This window comes from Aedes albopictus, chromosome 2 (genome assembly GCF_035046485.1).
Source record: "Aedes albopictus strain Foshan chromosome 2, AalbF5, whole genome shotgun sequence".
NCBI classification, from domain to species: Eukaryota; Metazoa; Arthropoda; class Insecta; order Diptera; family Culicidae; genus Aedes; species Aedes albopictus.
In genome coordinates this window covers 191,820,821-191,845,100 of record NC_085137.1, presented here as the reverse complement: position 1 = coordinate 191,845,100, position 24,280 = coordinate 191,820,821, and the positions used below count along the sequence as shown (strand labels likewise).

The 24,280-nt window shown below is 42.0% G+C and overlaps 2 protein-coding genes across 6 annotated transcripts in view; both read left to right on the top strand.

The window, feature by feature from the left end:
- Positions 1-24,280, top strand: part of LOC109408153 (coiled-coil domain-containing protein 170) — a 110,047-nt gene that overhangs the window by 38,554 nt on the left and 47,213 nt on the right. The window lies entirely within an intron of this gene.
- Positions 21,911-23,346, top strand: LOC134288783 (zinc finger protein 184-like). Its single transcript, XM_062854657.1, has one exon. The coding sequence runs from the start codon at positions 21,911-21,913 to the stop codon at positions 22,652-22,654; it is 744 nt and encodes a 247-aa protein (XP_062710641.1). The 3' UTR covers positions 22,655-23,346.

The following is a 24,280-nucleotide window of genomic DNA, read 5'->3' as shown; positions in this document are numbered from 1 at the left end:
AGTAAAGGTACCTTTACCCACTTTAGAGTAACTGCAGTTTTGCTCGATCTGGGTCGCTTTGACATCAATCTGGGTAGCTGGGGGTTAGCGTGCAGCGCAAGACGTCACTCGCGTTGACAGTACGTTTCGTTCGTTTCGTTGCAGTTGGTAGTAGAACTTGCATGCAAGATTTTATGCTGTCAGTTTACATTGGATGTTTACATAGAGCTGTGCGTTATTTTTTGCAGATTCTGAGTTTTGTCAAATTAAGTTTGATGTTTGGAATTTATTTCTGCTTACGTTTATGCAGCGTTCGATTGCAACTGAGTCAAACAGAGTTTTGATGAGCAATCAGCTGTGGTTTAGTTCCGTTACGTTAAGGAGAGTCAGGGAGGAGGTCAGACGCAATGGGCTGATGGACTCTGACGATCCGAGTTTAAGCAGTTTGGTTTGCGATTGTGTCAACAAGAGTGTTGATGATGCAACCAGCTGTAGTTCCATTACGTTAAGGAGAATCAGGGAGGAGGTCAGACGCAATGAGCTGATGGACTCTGAGGATCCGAGTTTAAGCAGTTAGATTTGCGAATGTGTCAACGAGGGTGTTGATGATGCAACTAACTGTAGTTCCGTTACGTTAAGATCACGGCTATGTAAGTTTTTTGACATTGCGGAGTTTCCATTGTGGTAATCGTTCAACGAGTAACGATTATGTAAGTTGTTTGACAGTGGAGAATTCCCTTTGTGGTAGTCGTGTTCGAGTCATCCGTGTTGTAAGTTGCTCTATGACCATCTATGTAAACTGGACATAAGTTTTGTGTTTTACGTAAAGTTTGATTCAACTGTGTAGTTTTTCTTTTCGAGTATTCTGTGAGTTATGAAAATTTGATCAGTTTCTCTGATCAAATTTTCATAAAACTGGGTGGTGTGATGTAACGTTTTGACGTTTTTTATTTTTTTTAAGTAAAATAAAATTTGTATTCAATTGGATAAATTTGGATAAATCTATTTTTTTGTTTATATTTCAGATTTAAAATTCAAAGTTCGTTTCTTTAATTTATTACTATTTTAGTTAATTTGTAGCTTTTGACGTTTTTATCTTTTTAAGTAAAATCTCATTTGAATTAGATTCGTTGAGTTTGACTTTGAGTTTGAACCGTTTCCATTAGTAAAGATCATCCGTTTCATGTAAGGTTTGTGTCTAGGCTAAGCTAATGACGATTCATGTTACATATCTTATAGGACTTTTTCGATGGCGCAAAATAGTTTTTGCAGCCATGTGCGATTTGAATTTGGCGCACTTGTAAATAATTGTTTGTACATTGAATAGACGACTGCTTCAATAGCAGGAAATTTACTTGACTAGAGAAATCGACTTGACTCCATGACTTTATAGTTAAGTCGGCTGGAGAGCAGAAGTGAGCTTCGGCGACCTTCTCCCAGTTTGTAGTTTTTTAAGTGTTTAAAAATTGGATTTTGTCGCCAGGGGCAGACACTCTGCTTCCTGAGCATTCGTTTAATTTTCCAAAAGTGTCCAAAAAGACGCTTTTTATTTTGGATTCCAAGCCTTTTTTGCTGCTCCTCGCCCGCCTAAACTGGCAGTCAAACGGAGAGTAGGGAGTATATCCGGCCTACCCGCGTGCGGTCTAAGTACGAACGGGCAGAGTACCGGACTGCCGACACTTCCCCTCCGCACCTTTAATCCGGCGAACATTAACGGGAGCTAAGCAACGTCGACGATTGGCCACGAAGCACCGACCACGAAAAAGCCTGCGCAGGTACGTCGTTTTTAAGTTCATGGCCATGATAACACACACACAACACACACACACACACACACTTGACGAGCATTTTGTGAACAATATATCTTAAAATGAATTCGATTGTTTGTTGTTCTTGTTCTATTGCCTTTGTTGTCCTTAAGGTTTACATAGTTTATTCTAATAAATTCACTTCAGCGACCATTGTCCTTGTTATCTATTCAGTTATTTGGTAATTTTTGAGTAAGTTCCTGTTATTGTTTCAGTTTTACGGTTTTATGTATTAGTTTATAGTGCGTTTGGTGATTTAAGTCGAGCCACGACCGTTCGAGAAGCCCTTGAGTACGGAGTCGTCATATTAGTCGGGCAAACCTAAAATGAACCGGTGGTCTCTCGCACGCGAGAGTGGCGCAAAAGCCACCGCGTTTTAAATTCTCTCGTGCTAATTCGGCGAACGGTTACACAGTTCCATTGGCTGGTGAAACGCTTCAGCTTTGAGGACCGAGGTTTTTTCACTGGCTGCGACGACAGATTGAGCTCGTCGGCGTAGCCCAACAGCTTTACTCCAACCTTCAAATCGGTGTTTTCCACGTTCCACATCTGCATTGGTTGATCAGTAAGTGCTGGCAGCAAATGCTCCTGGGTTGGGATGTGCGGCTTTGAATCTCCCCACAAGTCGGGAAAATAACCGCAGCTTTGCGGTTCGTCTTCGCATTGCTTAAGGGTTGATGTCAGCTCCTCTGATGATAGGTTTTCTAGCGGCAGTGCCGCTTTAAGCTCGGATAGAACGGCAGCTTCGATGGCGGAAGGAATTTCTTCGACGGGGTCTATGGGACGGAAAACGTAACCCCAGTCGAAATCCATATTGTAGTCGAAATCCATAGTGTAGTATGAAGTAAATATTAGTACTCGACTTCTGAAATCTCACTTGAATTTCGAATGAGCATCCCACAGGGGTTTATATAGTCATCTAGGTAAATCTAGGTTGAAATTATCTAGGTAAATTTTATTGACAATGTTAGTAGAAAACACTACCAGCGACCGATTTGCCAGTAGAAATAGGGTAGGTAATCAAAATTTGAACCAAATTGCGGCTTTCTGAAGCAGTGCAAATTTTAAGTGATTTTTTCTCCCACACGGAAATAATTAACTACGGCAAAATTGTATGTACATGAAAGCCACGGGTATAAGCTTTCTGTTAAATGGAAAAAAGTATGTATTTGCACCGAATTTCATTGAAATATTTGATGTTTCATCATCAATGATTTTAATCTTAATTTGAACCATCGTAATCATAATTTGAACCAATTTTAATCTTAATTTGAACTACTGGCGGCAGCAGCTCGAGCAACTCACAAAACAGCCAATTCCATGCTAAACAATGAAAAATCACATGAATCTGCTAATTCTCATACCTATTTTTCATTAGGCAGTGGAATCCCAACTCAGAATGTTCAAAATTCTTTAGGAATTTGGAAACTAAATTTGGAATTTTTCATCCCTCAAATCCCTCAAGAGTAAACAAAGCAACCACTAGCGCAATCTACAGGCCAACACTAGAAGCTCACCCCCGTTTACTAGTTCAAATTTAGATTACAAATGGTTCAACTTAAGATAACATTCTCCAAGTAAGAATCACTTAAATTTGATAATTTTATGGCAAATAATGCGGAATATTATTCGGTTGGTCGATTCTACGATAAATAAGCTTTCATTTGACGTGTTCACATATTGCGTGTGATACAATGCATGAGCTGTACGAGTGCACCGAAAATGTGCTTTCTGTTGGGGGAAATGGGTGAAATCACAGTGATTTTTCAATTGCCTGTTTTCCATGACAAAAAACGCTTTTTTCAATGCTTTTAAAGTCCATGTTATCAGGTTATATTACGGAAAGCTGTTTAACATCTTTTTCGGGACAATATTTGCCTGAAAAGTACTTCGTTTTAATGAATTTTGAAATGGTTCAAATTAAGATTACAATTTGACTAGTTCAAAGTTTGATTTCTTACCCTAAATCTATTCCATACCTAATGTGGCAATAGGTAGAAACATTGAGAAATATCGAATGGTTTTTAAACAGTTCGCATCGTTGTGCTGTGCGGACGTGATCTCGATGTGAAGGAAGTTTACTACCTAAGACAATGCAACAGTACTTCTCACGACACCAACAATAGTTCTTTTCAGCGTTAATTTTGTTCCTACTGATTCCTTTTCGATCCTTCGATTCTGGACCCGTACCTTCGATTATTCTTTGGAGCCGTTTGCGGGGTTCCGCATGGCAATCATCTTGGACCGCTTATTTTCGTCCTTTTCATCCGACATTGAACGTGTGTCGAAATGGTATACAGTTGAATACCAATACTTAGGTTTAAAGTGATCTTGTTCAATCGTCACCGGTCTACTGTTAGATTTGAGTACAGCTTAGTTAGCAAACCTCTGGAGCGAGTTTCGTCTATCAGGGATGTTGGTGTGATCCTGGATTCTAAACTCCGCTTGTAGCCTTAACTACTGCCAAAGCCAATACAATGCTCGATTTCCTGCGGCGCAATACTCAGCATTTCGACAAATATACTATATTAACAATATAGGTCACTCTTACGATTTTAGTGAATGTGGCGCCACCAAGCGTCAGAAGAGGTACTACTACACACTAAATGCATGCGCTATCCGAATGACGTTTATTCTGTCGAACTGTCATTGCATGGAGGGGATGCCCATTTCTTCTGAAATAATCGATTAAACATTAATCGATTTTTTTTCAACTACGCAAATTAGATCAAATTTAATTCCCTCTTCTTGAACAATTTCTGGCGTATATTATCGTCGCAGAACCAAATCGAAGCCGCGATATGCGAAGTTGCAGATGAGAAGTAAATTTGAACCGATAAACGTTCATAACAGAGACTAAAACACAGACGACCCAATGCGAACTTTCCGTTAGCGAGTTATGAACGGTATTTTCTCCGGAAATTACACAAGAATTTCCTTGTGGGATCCCTTTAAGAATTGTACCCAGGATTTTTTTTTTCTTCAAGATTCCTCCAGAAGCTCATCCTCCTATAATTAATTCTCGAATTATTTTAGGAACTCCTTTCGGGATTGCTTAGGGAAAGCGTTCCAGCGTTCCTCCTCCATATTCCAACATTGTTTTTATCTGAGATTACATATCTCCAAGAAAAAAACGCAGTCAGTGAAATACTAGATTTGTAGTAATAAGCTGAATTTTTATATAATGAGAAAGTAAATTCTCCGTTGCTGCAATAAAATGGTAACTGCAATAATGGTAACAAAAAAGGAAGGGTTTTATGACTGCTTGTGTGATTTGATGCTGTTTGAGCAAAGCTGACGACTGTTTTAAAGACTTTCGAATAGTTTTAGCGTTTCAGTCTTTTCGGGGTCAAAAACAACTAAATCTGGAGCTCGATTTGAAAAGGTCGTATGTGCTTTTGTCGATTAAAAATTCGATCAGTTGGATTCACTTATTATAGCAAAAACCGTTGAAATTGAACAAAGTTGATACATACATCAGAATCATCACAATACAGGCTTTCCGTTCCATCCTTTAAAAGTCTCCAAAATATCTACCATATTGTTACAATAACCAAAATAAACTGATCGAATTTTATATCGACAAATGTACATACGACCTATTCAAATCGAGCTCCAGAAATGTTTTCTTCTTCCAACGTTTCGATCCTTATTGGATCTTTATTCGATTCCCTGAGGAAGATCCAATAAGGATCGAAACGTTGGAAGAAGAAAACATTTAGTTGTTTTTGACCCCGAAAAGACTGAAACGCCAAAACTATTCGAAAGCAAAACTTTGTGTAACTGTGTTGTTGTATTCTCATTTATTGCAACTTCAACAACATATTGTCGTCGCGGTTCCCCACACGCGACATTCGATTTTTCTCCAAATCCATACGTGAAACCTAACGTCGGACGTAGTGCGCTGGACAGCGGATCTGGCCCTCTATCCAGCGCACTTTGCCCGACGTAGGTCCGACGCACAGTTTAGGAGAAAATTCGATTTTCGCGTGTCAATAATTCCGATTTTCAACTGCATGAACAATAATTCCCCAAAATTTTGCTCAAGCAGCATCAAACTAGGCTAAGAATCATAATACCCATGAGTTTGCACCGTTTCAATGCAGAAACGGAGAGTTAAGCATCTCACCATACAACAAACCAACTCATTACTACAAATCTAGTCTTCACTTATTCCTTCTGGGAATCCCGGAAAAAAAAATACTTCTGAAGACATTCCAAATGTATAGAAACCTCGGAAGGAATCACGAAAATAATTCCTGGAGGATTTCTGATACTTCAAAGACGGAACTTCTAAAGGAATCCTGGAAAGATTCCTTTGAAAAATATTTATTAAATTGTTCATATAAAATCGCGTTGGAGTTTTACAAAGTCACTTCGGAATTTCTCCAGAATTTTAAAAGAAGTTCCTTGAAGAATCCCAAATCTTCACTCGGTGGAAATTCTAAAAGGACGGAGTGAATTCCGGAAGGAACTTTTGGAAGAATACTGGTAGAAATCCCGGTTGAACTTCCCAGAAGGAGGAATTTTTGAAGGAACTTTTGGATAAATCCTTGAAACAACTCCTGGTCGTTCTTGGAAAATTTTGGAGGAATTCCAGAAGGAACTCCGGGAGGTATTCGTTAAAAAACGCCTGAGGGAATCGTTGAAGGAGCTACTGCAGGAATCCAAGAAAGACTCCAAGAAACTCCTATAAGGAAATCCTATAAGGAACTTCTTGACGAATCCTAGAAGAGAATTCTTGAAGATTCCTATAGAAGTAATTCTTGAAGAAACATCAGAAGAAATTGCTGGAGTAATATCAGTAGGAACTCACGGGGGTCCCTCGAAGGAACCTCTGGAGAAATTTAAGAAAAAAAACTTTAAATCAATCTCTGATGGCACACCTGGAGGAATTACAAAAAGAGCTCCTGAATGAATCTCAGAAAAAAAAAACTCTAGAAGGAAACCAAGGAGAATGACATATCCTTTTCTAATCGGGAAATCCGTATGCATATATCCGTTCCTAACCATTGCTAACTGAGTCGCAGGTGCAGTTAGACGCGGTTAACGACGGTTAGCAACGGATAAATGCGGATTTTTCCGGTTAGCAAAGGAAAAGAGAAAACTGAGAAGGAACTTCCGTTAAAAAATCAGAAGGAATGCAGAAAGAACATCTGAAGGAATGCCTGACTCAATTTATGGAGGATTATCACTCTGCAGCAGGCGAATTTGCCAGAATATTTTTACTAACTGAAGTTCACCCAGAAGCCCATGATTGTATATTTAAAAACAATGAGCATTGCAAGGATTTCGCGTCGATCGTGTAAATGTCCAATCTTTGACAGCACAATGTTCACACATCCAACAACAAAGCCGATTAGTCCGGAATAAAACAATCAGTATTGGAATAAACTCACAGTTCACTCCGGAAGAACAACGAAATTAATCGGAAATAACTCATTTTTTTTGTAAGCACGGAACGCTCAAACGTTGAAATTATTAAGTTCGTGCATCGGTCCATTAGCTTGTTCACCCTTGGATCCTTGGATTCAATGTCTTGCACTCTGCCACAAGAAATTTGACGTGCACTTGGTTGGTGATCTTCCGGATTTTTTGTATTTGTAAGCTAATCAATCCGATGTATGTATGTCAGCGTGGACATTAAGAAAGATGATAATTTAAGCCATTGTCAAAGGAAAATAGCAACCACCAGGGCAAAATATAAGTTAATTTTGAGGGTGAAAATTTTAAATTTCTAAGTGTAATGATTTCGGTGACGTTACAATGAGGGAGCATTCAAATTCTTCTACAGATGTATTCGTAGATGTCATCTAATGAAATATTATTTTGTTTGTTTATATTGTAAATCGATTATTTATTAATCGATTATTTGGGAACAAAAAACTTTGACACCCCTAACATCTTTTTTCGAGAAATGTCACCTTGCACGGTAAACAAAAATTGATCAAAAAATAATTATTGACTTTTTCTGACAACAGGTGGTGCTGTAATCATTCGTAAACGGCGTCTCCATGTCGTTGTATGTGAAAACACGAAGTGACCTATATTGTTAATATAGTATATTTGATTTCGACGACATTTCAGTCACTGTCTTGTGGGTTAGTTTGCAGTCTATTGGAGTTAGTTTGGGCTCCGTATCATGCCGTATATGCTGAACGCATCGAGAGAGTACAGAAGCGTTTCATCAGATATGCTCTTCGAGGGCTGTCGTGGAATGATTTCGCTAATCTGCTCGTCGGTTGCGTGCCAATTGACTTGGAGTCTTTAACCAATCGTCGAACATTGCTGCAAAGACTTTTTGTTTTCGACGTGCACACCGGCAAAATTGATTGCAGCTGTCTTCTTGACAACCTAATATTTCACGTTTCAGTCCGCTGGCTTCGTAATTCAAGATTGCTATGGATTCCCGATGTGCGTAGTTCGAATCTCACGGACACTCTCGAGTTTTTTCGAATCTCGCAGAAGGTTACGGCAAGGTGATGATCTTTCGTGCTTGCTGTTCAACATTGCTTGAGAGGGTGTAATAAGGAGAGCGGGGATAAATACGAGTGGAACGATTTTCATGAAGTCCGTTCAACTGCTTGGTTTCGCGGATGATATTTATATTATAGCTCAAAAATTGGAGACGATGGTGGAAACGTACATCTGACTAAAGAATGAAGCCAGCCGAATCGGATTAGTAATTAATTTTTTTTTTTACTTTTTTATTCAATGTACAAAGTACATAACGGCAAAGGGCTCCAGGAAGGAACCACCGCACCCGCCACCCCTAATTTCTATCGACGGTGATGAAATCGAGGCGGTTGAAGAATTCGTGTACCTACTTGGGCTAACTGGTGACCGCCGAAAGAGACACCCGCAGAGAAATTCAGAGACGCTGATTAGACCAGTAGTCCTCTATGGACACGAGTCATGGACCCTACGTGCAGAGGACCAACGCGCTCTTGGAGTTTTCGAACTAAAGGTGCTGCGTACCACCTACGAAGGAATGCAGATCGAAGACGGGACTGAAAGAAGGCGTAAGAACTATTCAGTGTCATAAGTGTCAGGGCTGGGAACATGGAACGAAACATTGTCACATGAGTGCTAAATGCATGATTTGTTTATTTTACGACAAGGATAAATGTTCGGAGAATATTTAAATGTTTGAATTTCGAAGGCAACCATAAGTCAAACTTTTGGGATTGCACTACCCGTGGAAAAGTTGTCGAATCACGTGCCCGGCAGATGAATGGGAACGCTAGTCGTACCCGTAATTCTGTAGATATTCAATAGACAGTTGAATTATTACACTGTTGAAAATGCTTTGACATCCATGTGGATAACAAAACATGCGCTCGATGAACAAATTGAGATTTGAATTATGAAAAGAAATCCACGTACTCCGGTGAGACTCGAACTCACGACTCCCAATTCGCTAGACGGGGGCTTCTATTCCTTCAAGCTACGGAGTCACTCGACTATCTCCGTCACCAGCAGACCTAGAACTGAACTCGATTTCACAGTCGCACATGGTTATCTTTTCACAATTCAAACCTCCTTCGGATGGGATTAGATGAACATCTAACACATACACTGTTGTGCACATGTGTGTCAAAGCGGGAGAGGAGAATGTATTCACTGCATTCCATTTTCCATCTGGAACATTTGGGTTTTGAACGAGAAAACTGCTTCTTAAATTTCAATGATTACGATGATATCAATGACGAATCCTTCAACCTTAAACGAATCGATCTACCTATGTTCATGAGCTGCTGATTCTGCAAGCAAGGTTCAAATTGGGTTTTTAAATTTTAAAAAATGTATTGATTTTTTGATTTTATGCGAAAGAGCTCCTTTTTCTGAGTCACTATGATTTTTTTTTTAGATTTATAAAACCCTGTTTTGGTACCTACCTTGATACCTTGTTGGCTACAAAGTAACTTTACTCCAATGCCGAGCGTATAGTAGAGCACCATCTTCGTCGGTCTTGGGCGATGTTCCCCCAGTTTCCCCGAACGTGTAGGGATCGTAGATCTTCTTCAACCGCGTGCAGCCAGCGAGTTCGCGGCCGCCCACGAAGTCGCCTACCTCTACCGGGTTCTCTGCTGAATATTGTTTTCGCTATTCTTTCTTCCGACATTCGCACTACGTGTCCAGCCCACTGAAGTCTGCCGTATTTTATACGTTTCACAATATTCGCATCTTCGTACACTTGGTACAACTCGTGATTCATGCGTCTGCGCCACATTCCATTTTCTTGTTTCCCACCGAGAATTGTCCGCAGCACTTTACGCTTAAAAACTCCAAAAGCTTTTCGGTCTACCTCCTTTAACGTCCACGCTTCGTGACCGTAGAGGGCAACCGGAAGAATCAGCGTCTTATACAGAGCGAATTTTGTTTGCGTTTGCAAGTTACGGGACCTAAGCTGGCTACGCAATCCGTAAAAGGCCCTATTCGCAGCTGCAATACGCCTTTTCACTTCACGGGAAACGTCATTGTCACATGTCACAAGTGTTCCAAGATAAACAAATTCTTCAACAACTTCAAACACTTCCCCATCAATCACTACCTCAGCACTAACACCACTAGGCCTGCTTCTGTCTCTACCCGCTATCATGTACTTCGTCTTGGTAGAGTTAATCGTCAAGCCTATCCTCGCTGTCTCTCTCTTCAGAGGAGCATAAGCTTCCTCCACTGCCCTACGATCGATGCCGATGAGATCAATATCGTCCGCAAAACCGAGGAGCATGTGCGACCGTGTGATGATAGAGCCATTCCTCTGCACGCCTGACCTCCTAATCGATCCTTCGAGTGCAATGTTGAACAATAAATTTGAAAGAGCACCCCCCTGCTTCAATCCATCCAAGGTCACAAACGACGTAGACACTTCGTCCGCGATCCGAATACTTGATTTTGATCCATCCAGCGTTGCGCGTATCAGTCTAATTAGTTTCGCCGGAAAACCATGTTCTGACATTATCTGCCAAAGCTCATTTCTTTTCACTGAATCGTACGCTGCTTTAAAATCAATGAACAGATGGTGAGTCTGCAAGTTATATTCCCGAAATTTATCTAGGATCATCCGCAGGGTAAACATTTGATCCGTCGTTGATCGGCCCTCACGCAAACCAGCCTGGTATTCGCCGACGAAGGACTCCTCAAGAGGTCGCAGTCTGTTGAACAGGACACGCGACAGTATCTTATACGCCGAATTTAAAAGGGTAATCCCTCTGTAATTGGCACACTCCAGTCTGTGCCCTTTCTTGTAGATTGGGCATATGAGGCCATCCAACCAACTAGTGGGCAATTCTTCATCCTCCCAAATCTTTATAATAATCTGATGGATTGATTGATGTAGCTGCTCGCTTCCGTGCTTAAGAAGTTCGACCGGGATCTCGTCCTTCCCAGCAGCCTTGCTGTTTTTCAGCTCCTTAAGGGCCTTTAAAACCTCATCCAGTGTTGGTGGTTCCACTGCTTGACTGTCATCCATTATGTTAATCCTGTTCCTGGGTGCTCCTTCGCTGCTACCGTTCAACAAATCTTCGAAGTGCTCCTTCCACCTGGCTGCCACCATTGTTTTGTCTGTCAGCAAATTTCCTTCCCGGTCATTGCACATGGCGGGCACTGGCGCAGTCTTGTGCCGCGCGCCATTGACAGTTGCATAAAATCTCCGCATATCGTTCCTGTCCATACTTTCCTGCGCTTAGCAATAACACTCTCTTCGTGTTGCCGTTTTTTCCTGCGGTGGATTCGTTTCTCTTCTGCTCTTGCAACCCTGTACCGCTCTCTGTTCTGCCGGGTACCGGCCACTAGCATTCGACTTCTGGCGGCATTCTTTTCGTTCGTCGCTCGTTGGCAGTCCTCGTCAAACCAACCATTACGTTGGCGTCGCTGAGCGGTACCAATCACCTCTTGCGCTGTTGTTGTCACTGCTTCGTGGATACTTTCCCACAAGCTGTTGACATCTCCAGATCCGTTGGTCTCTCCTATCCGCTCGTCTAGCTTCTGATGGTACTGTGCAGCAACCCCTTCGGCTGACAAGCGCTGGATATTGAAACGCATCGTCCTGTTGTTTCTTGAACTCGTGACGCTGGATAATCGCGCCCGAATTTTAGCGGCTACAAGATAATGATCCGAGTCGATGTTCGGGCCTCTGTAGGACCTCACATCTATGACGTCCGAGAAATGTCGCCCGTCGACCAGCACGTGGTCTATCTGGGAGCAAGTGCCACCACTCGGGTGTCGCCAGGTGTGTTTTCGGATATTCTTACGTGCGAAGTAGGTACTGCTGATTGCCATCCCTCTAGCAGCAGCGAATGTCACAAGGCGCAGACCATTATCGTTGGTAACAGAATGAAGGCTTTCCGTTCCAATGACAGGCCGAAAGAAACTTTCTCTGCCGATCTGCGCATTTGCATCTCCGATGACTATTTTGACATCTTGTTTTGGGCACTCTCCGTAGGCCTTATCAAGGCTCTCATAGAACTCATCCTTCATGTCATCGGGTTTGTCGTTCGTTGGCGCATAGATGCTGATCAGGCTGTAGTTGAAGAACTTGCCCTTCATCCTCAACACACAGATTCGGTCGCTTATCGGCTTCCACCGAATAACTCGCTTCATCTGCTTCCCGATCACTATAAAACCAACTCCGCGTTCTGCCCTATCGCCGCCGCTGTAGTAGATGTGGTACTTGAATGAACAGTTGGCGATGGGATCCACCGCTCGGAATTCGCATTCTCCAGTTTTGGGCCAGTGTATCTCCTGGATAGCGGCCACATTAACGCCGACATTCCGCAGTTCACGAGCCAGGAGCCCAACACGTGCGGGTTCATTCAAAGTTCTCACGTTCCAAGATCCGACTTTCCAATCGTTATCCTTTATTCGTTGCCGGGTCTGTTGCCGTTGAATCAATCCGTTTACTCTACTATTGCTTTTCTGGGTGTTTGAAGGTTTTCAGCAGGCTACCTTACCGGGGCCGCGCTGCCTACATTGCGTTGAAGGGGCTGCCCTCTTAGATATAGCTGACGCAATACAGCATTTCATACTCAGCCGCTGGATGCCAGAACAGACGCTGTTTGAGTCGCACCTCCTTGGTGAACAGACGCTCGGATCGTACCTCCTCAATCTAGCTGAAGTCAGAAGGACAACAGTGCCCAGGCTGCACTACCAGCTAAGCACACAACTCTTAGCTGGCGGTCTTTGTCATCGTTTGACCCGTGGAAGCATGAGGTAGGAACTTGTGAGGACCAGAGCTATGTTGGACGCTCTCCTTATCGACTCACCGTTTGCAGCCCTGTTTTGGTACCTTAAACCAATTTCAAAGGAATTTTTTGAAATCACTTTTTGACAGCTGGGCAACTGTTTGACAGCTCCGCCCAGTACAAACTGCGACGAGGGGTGATTCGACAAATCGCTCCCATACAAACTTCAAATTGATTTTTAAGTAGGTTCCCGGACTCCAAAATTCATGAAAATTTGGATTTTGGCTCAGTTTGACATGTAGATTTAGAATATCGAATTATCTCAACACCGTTAAAGAAGCCAATTGCTTGGTACGTATAACTTTTGCACTATTATTTTGGAAATCGTATTTTACACATAGCGGGGCAGGAGTTCGAGTCATGCGGTAAATGCAGATAAAATGCTACAATTTTTAAAAATGAACTTCCAAATAATATTTTCTCTGAAAATGAAGAATCTAGTGATATCGTGCGATAACAGTTAAAAAAAAATGCCTCTTTATATGAATTTGAGCGAAAAACTTTTTTTTTAAGTATTCTGCATACAACATCAAATGATAATATGTCCAACAACCACTCCCTATGTCCACGGAGGGCAGGCAGGGTCGACACCACGCGTGCTCCCAACTGCACAGCAAGTGTCAAGAACTGATACCGCGTACACAATTTGCCATTCTCGTGAGTAAGGTTTTTTTAGCACACAAAAGGACGTATTGACATGGACCTCAACCTGCCCTGAACTTGCCGGAGACCCCTTTCCAATTGGGGGCTCGAATCCAACTCAGTAGACCAACGTCACGACACTAACGCTACCAGGATATTCTTCCCGCGGTCACTTAATATCTCGATAAAAGCCTGTAAGGCCTCCAAAAAATTGTTTTCGGAACGAGACATCCTATTAACGGATTGACAAGCACGCAGCCCGGGCCTAAACCCCATCGCGAATCTTTGGAGGATCCTTGCAAGACGAGTTTACAGCAGAAGACGGCAGTTCGGATCAGTTCCGGAGCTTGAAGTAGGTAGCTGTTAAGGATGGGTGGAGAAATATTCCATTAAAAATGGTGCAAAACCCCGTCGATGGCGAAACGATTCTAAAAAAAGACAAACAACATACGTCTAAAATAGTATTTTATTATTTGATGATATTTATTAGAACAAGATATAGAGATGTGCTCTTAAGAATTCCCATATTCAAAATGTTTGGAACATTTTGAAAGGAAAGGAAAAGTTGTGAGTTTGAATTTCGTGGAACTAAAACTGTTGAAAAATGTAACTTTTTAGGGTACGTGCATGACTGAAAATCGAATAAATATGATCAAAACATTCTCCGACCAGTACATAATGTTCACAAAAGCTGTAAGGAATAGATAAATCTTTCATTTGCTGGCGGCCGCGATATTTTATATGGCTTCTTATGGGCATTTTTTAAAAAATGATCAAAATCACATTTCTGACTTGAGGCACCTCGAAATCTTCACCAATTTAGCTGAAAATTTAACCAGAAGTTTGTTTTAGCATTATAATTCAGAAGTGGGGGTGACTGGTTGAATTCTAGGAATTATGTTTTTTTTTATGAAAAGATCTACTGCACATCTGCCTATTTTATTTACTTTCTCTTTGTATGATTTTTTTCTAAACATGAAATGCCTATATTATTTTTCAAAGAAATCAATGACATAAAACCCTAAGAATTCTTCTCAAATTCGTTGATGCAAATCAAAAAAATAATTTCAAAGAATTCTCATAGATTTTCGCGGAGAAATTTCTGCTGGAAGCCTTGGGAGAGTTTTTTTTAACACCCCCTGAGCGAATTTGTGCAGAAATCCTTTGGGGATGAATATATTCACCCTTGACCCGAAGGAAAACTTTGAGAAATTTCTGAAAAAATCTTTGTAACGTAGCTTAAAAAATCCTTGGAGAAAAAGATTCTGTCTTTACTGGAATATAAATTCTCCAAGGATTCATGAACGAATTGTGAAAGAGGATACTGGAAAACTTGAAATTAGAAGGCACGAAATGTTGCTAATTGGCAAATTGAGAGATGAAATTTGTGAAAAAAAATCGCGTTCTGGTGAGATTCGAACCCACGACTTCGTATTCGCTAGACCGGCGCTTTAACCAACTAAGCCACAGAACAGGTAATGGTTCTGCGGAATAGAAAGCCAAACTGACTCCGAAGCCGCACCGTGAACACTCTTTGGCTTTCTATTCCGCAGACCCATTACCTGCTCTGTGGCTTAGTTGGTTAAAGCGCCGGAATACGGAGTTGTGGGTTCGAATCCCACCAGAACGCGATTTTTTTCACAAATTTCATCTCTCAGTTTGCCAATTAGCAACATTTCGTGCCTTCTAACTACAAGTTTTTCCAGTATGTTTCAGACATACCAGCAAACCTGGTAAAATGCCAGTAAAATGGGCAATATGTATCATGTGAAAGAGGAATTGAAAATGCCTAATCATTGGAGAAATTTTTGTAGTGATTTTTTTACAGAATTTCTTTAGAATTCTTTGATCTTATAGATAAATCCTCAGAGATATTATTGTTGGAATCCTTGGTGGACATATTGAACAATTGTTTTGGGCCGTACACAAATAACGTCACGCTTTAAGGGGGAGGGGGGTTTTGCAGAGCGTGACGGCCCTTGTAAAAAATATTGAGGTCCTATACAAAAAGTGTGACATAGGGGGGACGGGGGGTTAGAAAACGTCGATTTTTGCGTGACATAATTTGTGTATCACCCCTATCGAGAAATACTCGTTGAAGGTTTTGCAAGAATCTTTTGAAGTACTCTGAAGTACTTTTGAAAACATCCTCGGAGACAAGACTATTAGAATTCCTGAAGGAGTGTTTAAAGAAGTACTGAATGACACCCTTGCATGAACCACTTCAACGATTCTTGAAGAGAAATTATCGCTAATGCTGAGTACAAAAGTTGAGATTTTTTTTTCAACGTTTTGTACAAAATACAACGGCGTGCTCATTTGAGAGTTAGAATGATAAATTTATCATTGTAAAATATGTAAATCTGAAATTTTCATGGGAGGGCCACAAATTTGGATCTGCACCGGGCCCCTAAATTCCTAGCTACGCCACTGAATCTAATCTAACAGTAGACCGGTGACGATTGAACAAGATCACTTTAAACCTAAGTATTGGTATTCAACTGTATACCATTTCGACACACGTTCAATGTCGGATGAAAAGGACGAAAATAAGCGATCCAAGATGATTGCCATGCGGAACCCCGCAAACGGCTCCAAGGAATAATCGAAGGTACGGGTCCAGGATCAAAGGATCGAAAAGGAATCAGTATGAACAAAATTAACGCTGAAAAGAACTATTGTTGGGGTCGTGAGAAGTACTGTTGCATTGTCTTAGGTAGTAAACTTCCTTCACATCGAGATCACGTCCACACAGCACAACGATGCGAACTGTTTAAACCATTCAATATTTCTCAATGTTTCTACCTATTGCCACATTAGGTATGGAATAGATTTATTTCTACTGGCAAATCGGTCGCTGGTAGGGTTTTCTACAAACATTTTCAATAAAATTTACCTAGATAATTTTAACCTAGATTTACCTAGATGACTATATAAACCCCTGTAGGATGCTCATTCGATATTCAAGTGAATTTTTAGAAGTCGAGTACTAATATTTAGTTCATACTACACAATGGATTTCGACTACAATATGGATTTCGACTGGGGTTACGTTTTCCGTCCCATAGACCCCGTCGAAGAAATTCCTTCCGCCATCGAAGCTGCCGTTCTATCCGAGCTTAAAGCGACACTGCCGCTAGAAAACCTATCATCAGAGGAGCTGACATCAACCCTTAAGCAATGCGAAGACGAACCGCAAAGCTTCGGTTATTTCCCTGACTTGTGGGGAGATTCGAAGCCGCACATCCCAACCCAGGAGCATTTGCTGCCAGCACTTACTGATCAACCAATGCAGATGTGGAACGTGGAAAACACCGATTTGAAGGTTGGAGTAAAGCTGTTGGGCTACGCCGACGAGCTCAACCTGTCGTCGCAGCCAGTGAAAAACCCTCGGTCCTCAAAGCTGAAGCGTTTCACCAGCCAATGGAACTGCGAGCAGTGTGGAAAGGCCTTCAAGTCCAAAGGAGGCCTTACTCAGCACAATGAGAAGATCCACTCCGGGCGATATCTGCGGCAAGCGCTATCGGGACTTCGACAGCATGGATCAGCATCGGCAGCGGCATCTGATGAAGGATAAGCCCTGTAAGTGCAGCGAGTGCCCGAAGCAGTTCATCCGAGAATCGGATCTCCGGCGACATATGGGGCTTCATCACGGCGTCAGTCCACATCGGTGCGACATTTGTGGAAAGGCGTTCGACCGGGCTGACCATTTAACGAAACACAAGTGGAGCCATGAGAACGGAACCGTGAAGAAGCCTAAAGTTTGAAGCTGGAGTAACGGGCTAGTTTTGAAGCTTGTATTTTTTTGTAAATAAAACTTGATGATTTTGTAGCATGAATCTCACGTGTTATTCTTTCGAGGGTCCTTTCTAGTTGCATACATGAGTTTTCGTCTACTTTGGTTATCTTCATTTATCTATCAATATGTATATTGAACGCTACATATGCACACAGAGCCGTAGCGTGCGGTTGGCCCCCGCCAAGGGCGCCAGCTTCAGAGGGGCGCCGAAAAGGCCTAAGGCAAAAACAATTTGAGTTTTTTTATGTGCAAAGCAACATCATTTTTTTTTTATTTAGAGAGACTTTACCCAGAGAGGAGCAATATCAATATGCTTTCGAAATTCTAGTTGAAGCTTCTTTTTGAAACTTTCAAAATATTCTTACTGGGTAAAGTCTGGATATTACTTCTGAGAGTTTCTTCGAATTCTTTGATATATGTTGCAATGTCCACTAAAAGTATTTTGAATGGAAAATATTCCGATGATCTTATTGATATGTCCAGTAAATGTTTATTTGGAATAAATCTCTCGTAGACAGTGTACGCAGAATATGCCACCGCAAGCGAAAAATAGGCAACAAAGAAGGCACGGCAACAACGCTTTGTTTTTTCGTTAGCAGATAATGACAAACTCGTTCCCGAGTTTGTTTACAACAAAAACGGTAGGAATATTTGTCTCGTTCTATTCAGATCGTGATTTTCGCATAGTTTTACAACTGAAACTCAACTCTGAGGTTTGCAAGAGTCATATTTTGTCCAAATGCTTATGAATTCGATAATGTGGGTCGAAAATTTCAGCAGAAAAGCCGGAATATCAGCACACGCACGGCAAACGATGTTTGTTTTATTGCTCTCATCGCCTGACATGCGTTTGTTGCGGAGCGCCTTTGTTACCAACATGCACCGCTTAGGACAAAGCGTTTGTTTTTCGGCGTGATCCGTTTTTCGTACCCTGCTCGTAGATGTAGGAGAAATTATCCAAGTCGTTTTCACTTGAAAAACTATCAATGAGTTTTTTTTTATTTCCTCGAAACAATTCCAGATTTTTTTTATCAGGTAAATATTTAATTTTTTTGCTGCTTTTTTCCGAAAAGTCTTTCAGAACTTTCCAAAAATTCTTTCAGGATTTCTTTGAAAAACTTCTTAAGAAACTTTCATAGAAACTCCTTCGGGAATTCTTAAAAATATCAAATCAAAAATTCTTCTGGAGATTCCTCTTGAACATTCCTTCTGAAATTCCTCCAGGAGGAGTTCCAAAATTTTTAAAGAGATTCTTGCAAAAATATCATCAAGGTTTACTTCAAACCCTTAATTAAATTTTCTCAATAATTCTTCCATGGATTCCTACAGAAACTCCTGCTGAGATTCCTTTAGAAGCGCCTCCAAGAATTTGTTAAGAAATGCCTTGTGAGAATTCTTTCAAAAATTCTTTCATAAATTTGTTTCTTTTAGAAAATCTTCTAAAGTTTTCTTTAGAAATTCGACCAAAGTTTACTTCCAAAAGCCTACTATAATTTCCTGTACAAAGAAGAAATCTCTTACACCGCCTGGAAAATCTTGCATTGATGCCTTCAGAAATTGTCCCATGTCCTCTAGAGATGGCTCAATAAATTTCTGCTAGATTCTCTGCTCTCTCTACTAGATTCTTGAAAACCCCTAATGAATTTTCTCATAAATTCCTCCAGAAAATCATAAATCAAGCCTAACTCTACCAAACACTGTATGTAACATATGTACACAAAAAAAAAAGAGATTATCATATGAGGCGCTGAATTTCGTTAAAGACTACTTGTATCACTCACCTTTGAGGATGATTTGTGAAAAAAATACCCGGATTTTCACGTTTCTGAAATGCTCAATGTATGAGTTGCTATGGGAACAGCGAACATCCCCTTCGATTTTCCCCGTTCGTGAATTTTGTTAGATACGGGGTTTGGTAAAGTAAGGCTTGAAATGCGGAATTCCTTCAGAGATTTCTCCAAGGATTTTGTGAGAAAACTACAAATTCACAAATTCTTCAAATTCTTCTTTTATGTATTTCTTCACAAACTGCTCCAGGAATTCCTGTAATTCTCTTCATGAAATCCATTGGAAACTAGCTAAAATGCCCCCTGGATTTTTCTCTGGATATATAGGGCCCATATAGCCGAGGCAGTAAACGCACGGGTATTCAGCATGACCATGCTGAGGGTGACGGGTTCGATTCCCGGTCGATCCAGGATCTTTTCGTAAAGGAAATTTCCTTGACTTCCTTGGGCATAGAGTATCTTCGTGCCTGCCACACGATATACGCATGCAAAATGGTCATTGGCAGAGGAAGCTCTCAGTTAATAACTGTGGAAGTGCTCATAGAACACTAAGCTGAGAAGCAGGCTTTGTCCCAATGAGGACGCAACGCCAAGAAGAAGAAGAAGAAGAAGATATCTGCAAGAGTCCAAAGGGGAGTCTATAGAATTACCTATGTCCCAATCTTCCAGGGGAGAGAGGACTACTCAAGGCGGTAGCGGGTGGAACGCTTACCAATAGAGAGTACTCACTCATGTATGGTCCCGCCCCCATTCTCAAGTCATCCCTAACGTACTGCGAAGGGAAGGAAGAGAGAGAATGAGGTTTTGGTGGGTCGACCTCCTTACCTTACTTACCGATCAGGCTAAGGCCGGGGTGGCCTCTGCTGTACATAGTAGCCGCCTCCATTCCACTCGGTCCATGGCTGTTTGTCTCCAGTTCCGCACTCTGCGTAGGGTCCGCAGATCGTCCTCCACTTGGTCGACCCACCTAGTTCGCTGCGCTCCACGTCGTCTTGTACTAGTCGGATGACTCTCGAGTGCCATTTTAGTCGGGTTGCTATCCGACATCCTGATGACGTGACCCGCCCACCGTAGCCTCCCGATTTTCGCGGTGTAGACGATGGTTGGTTCTCTCAGCAGCTGATGCAGCTCGTGGTTCATTCGCCTTCTCCAAGTCCCGTCTTCCATCTGCACTCCGCCGTAGATGGTACGCAACACCTTCGTTCGAAAACTCCAAGGGCGCGTTAGTCCTCTGCACGTAGCGTCCATGTTTCGTGCCCGCAGAGGACGAACGGTCTAATCAGCGTTTTGAAGATAGTTAACTTCGTGTTACGGCGAACTTTATTCGATCGTAGAGTTCTGCGGAGTCCAAAGTATGCACGATTTCCTGCCACAATGCGCCTCTGAATTTCTCTGCTGGTATCGTTGTCGGTGGTCACCAGTGAGCCCAAGTACACGAATTCTTCAACCGCCTCGATTTCATCACCGTCGATATAAATTCGGGGAGGCGGGCGCGGTGATTCCTCCCTGGAGTCCTTTACCATCATGTACTTTGTCTTCGACACATTAATGACTAATCCGATTCGCCTGGCTTCACTCTTTAGTCGTATGTACGTTTCCGCCGTCTCCAATTTCCGAGCTATAATATCAATATCATCCGCGAAACCAAGCAATTGAGCGAACTTCGTGAGAATCGTTCCACTCGTGTTTATTGCCGCTCTCCTTACACCTTCTAAAGCAAGCACGAAAGACCATCACCTTGCCGTAACCTTCTGCGAGATTCGAAGGGACTCGAGAGTGTCCTGAGTATTGCGCCGCAGGAAACCGAGCATAGTATTGGCTTTGGCAGTAGTTAAGAGACTTGTTAGAATCCCAAAATGGCCAACTTTGGCACCTACTCACGAATTCGAGCGCACACATCTCTGCGTCAACAAAACCAGCGCACCTGATCTTCTAATTTAAAGCTTGCTACAAGTGAACAAGAACAGAATAATAAAATGCATTGTTGTTTGAAGTTTGCTTTTGAAATTCTGATGTACTGTTGAAGCGGGATTTCAAGACGTTTGTCCTTAAGGCAACAAGCGGAGTTTAGAATCCAGGATCACACCAACATCCCTGATCGACGAAACTCGCTCCAGAGGTTTGCTCACTAAGCTGTACTCAAATCTTACAGTAGATCGGCAACGATTGAACAAGATCGCTTTAAACCCAAGTATTGGCATTCAACTGCATACCGTTTCGACACATGTTCAATGTTAGATAAAAAGGACAAAATAAGCGGTCCAAGATGAATACCATGCGGAACCCCGCAAACGGCTCCAAGGAAAAATCGAAGGTACAGGTCTTGGCAAGGATCGAAAAGGAATCAGTGGGAACCAAATTAACGCTGTAAGGAACTATTGTAGGTGACGTGAAAAGTTCTGTTGCATTGCCTTAGGTAGTAAATTTCCTTCACATCGAGATCACGATGCGATATTTTTCGATGTTTCTACCTATTGCCACTTTAGGTATGGAATAGCTTTATTTCTACTGGCAAATGTCGATAAAATGTACCTAGATAATATTAACCTAGATTTACCTAGATGACTATATAAACCCCTGTAGGATGCTCATTCGATATTCAAGTGAGTTTTTAGAAGTCGAGTACTAATATTTATTTCATACTACACTATGGATTTCGTCTGGGGTTCCGTTTTCCGTCCCTTCGAAGAAATTCCTTCTGCCATCGAAGCTGCCGTTCTATCCGAGCTTAAAGCGACACTGCCGCTAGAAAACCTATCATCAGAGGAGCTGACATCAACCCTTAAGCAATGCGAAGACGAACCGCAAAGCTTCGGTTATTTCCCTGACTTGTGGGGAGATTCGAAGCCGCACATCCCAACCCAGGAGCATTTGCTGCCAGCACTTACTGATCAACCAATGCAGATGTGGAACGTGGAAAACACCGATTTGAAGGTTGGAGTAAAACTGTTGGGCTACGCCGACGAGCTCAATCTGTCGTCGCAGCCAGTGAAAAAACCTCGGTCCTCAAAGCTGAAGCGTTTCACCAGCCAATGGAACTGCGAGCAGTGTGGAAAGGCCTTCAAGTCCAAAGGAGGACTCACTCAACACAACGAGAAGATCCACTCCGGCCCAACACCACACAGATGCGATATCTGCGGCAAGCGCTATCGGGACTTCGACAGCATGGATCAGCATCGGCAGCGGCATCTGATGAAGGATAAGCCCTGTAAGTGCAGCGAGTGCCCGAAGCAGTTCATCCGAGAATCGGATCTCCGGCGACATATGGGGCTGCATCACGGCGTCAGTCCACATCGATGCGACATTTGTGGGAAGGCGTTCGACCGGGCTGACCATTTAACGAAACACAAGTGGAGCCATGAGAACGGGACCGTGAAGAAGCCTAAAGTTTAAAGCTGTAGTAGTAACGGGCTAGTTTTGAAGCATGTATTTTTTGTAAATAAAACTGATTTTGTAGCATGAACTTCACGTATTATTCTTTCAGGGTTCTTTCTAGATGCAGACATGAGTTTTCGTCTACTTTGGTTAACTTCTTCTTCTTCTGTGTGCCTCTCTTCAACTTAGTGTTCTTTGAGCACTTCCACAGTTATTAATTGGAGGGCTTTCTTTGCATGAATTTTGTACCTTCTTGAGGCAAGCACAATGGTACACTATGCCCAGAGAGTCGAGAAAATTTTCCCGACCGGAACGGGAATCGAACCCGCCGTCTCCGGATTGGCGATCCATAGCCTTAACCACTAGGCTAACTGGCGACCCGTTATCTGCGCCGGTGATCCGGTTCGATTTGCAAGCAGCAACGAGAAAGGCGCACTTCCGAACCGCCGTGCGCATTTGGTGGTAGCGGCACAATACTAAGAATGAGCCATTTTACGAAGTGACAACAATGTTGATGATGATATTGATTTTCACGGGTTAGGACGCTACCTCCTGTCAAAATTTCATTCATAAAATCGGCTCGTAAAATGGACTACAGCATTCTTGTGGAGCCTCGTAGTCGTGCGGTTAGGGTCACCAGGCTTATAATCGCACCATGCTATGGGGTGAGGGTTCGATTCCCGCTTCGGGCGTTGAAACTTTCCGTGAGAATAGGTAAGTTTAAAACAGTCTGTACAGCCGAAAGCTGAAGACGTTGTCCGTGTATTTTTACTTTTCCAAGCCGTCCGTCGACAGCCACACCGTCGCTTCTTCTTTGCCGGCGGCATTCATGAGCAGCATCTAAATGGTACCGTGAGTAGACAAACAAAAGCAGTTCAATTACCCATGCGTAAACGTTACACTCTACACACTAACCGAGCTCGGAAAATGAAACTTCTTGTTCGATAAATGTGGACAGAACTAGAATTAGATTAGGAAGCAATTTAAACCGCACACATTAGGGAAAGTTAGAAGAAGAAGAAGCATGGAAAGGAACATGTATGAATAAAACCCTAGGTTATCAAAATTAAATAGATGTTTGGTTGATTTTCGTAGTTAACATGCTGTATTTCGTGAAATGTTAGCGCTTTTCCTGTAACAGTAGTAACAGTCGTCGAAATTTCTCACGTTCGCGTCGTTCCACCTGCTTTAGTGAGTTTTTGTACGCCAGGATATACTGCCTGGGAAAATAGTCTCTCCACTCACGTGTCCGAAACGAACCGAAAAAAAATGAACTAGTGAGTTCTTCCAGTGATTTGTGAGTTGGTAGAACCACGGTTAGCATCAATCATATTTTGAGAATCGCTTAAGGCGACTCTATAAGTGAGATATCTCGATCCGCCGTACTTTGAGTTTTCTGTATCGTCCCTAAATCGCTAGGGTAATTGATCCGATCATGGAGGAGTTAAGCACTGGGTTCTTGTTTAAACAACAATTGTATCGCCCCAAGCAAACTATTAACATGGATTGAATTGAAAATAATAAAATCCATCTTTAATCTACGGGAAAATAACGAAATATTGCCACTTTGATGTTGTTATGAGTATTTTATTCGTTTTTATCTGAAAGAACATTGTGTTCCTAATGTTACGGTATTTGTTTCTA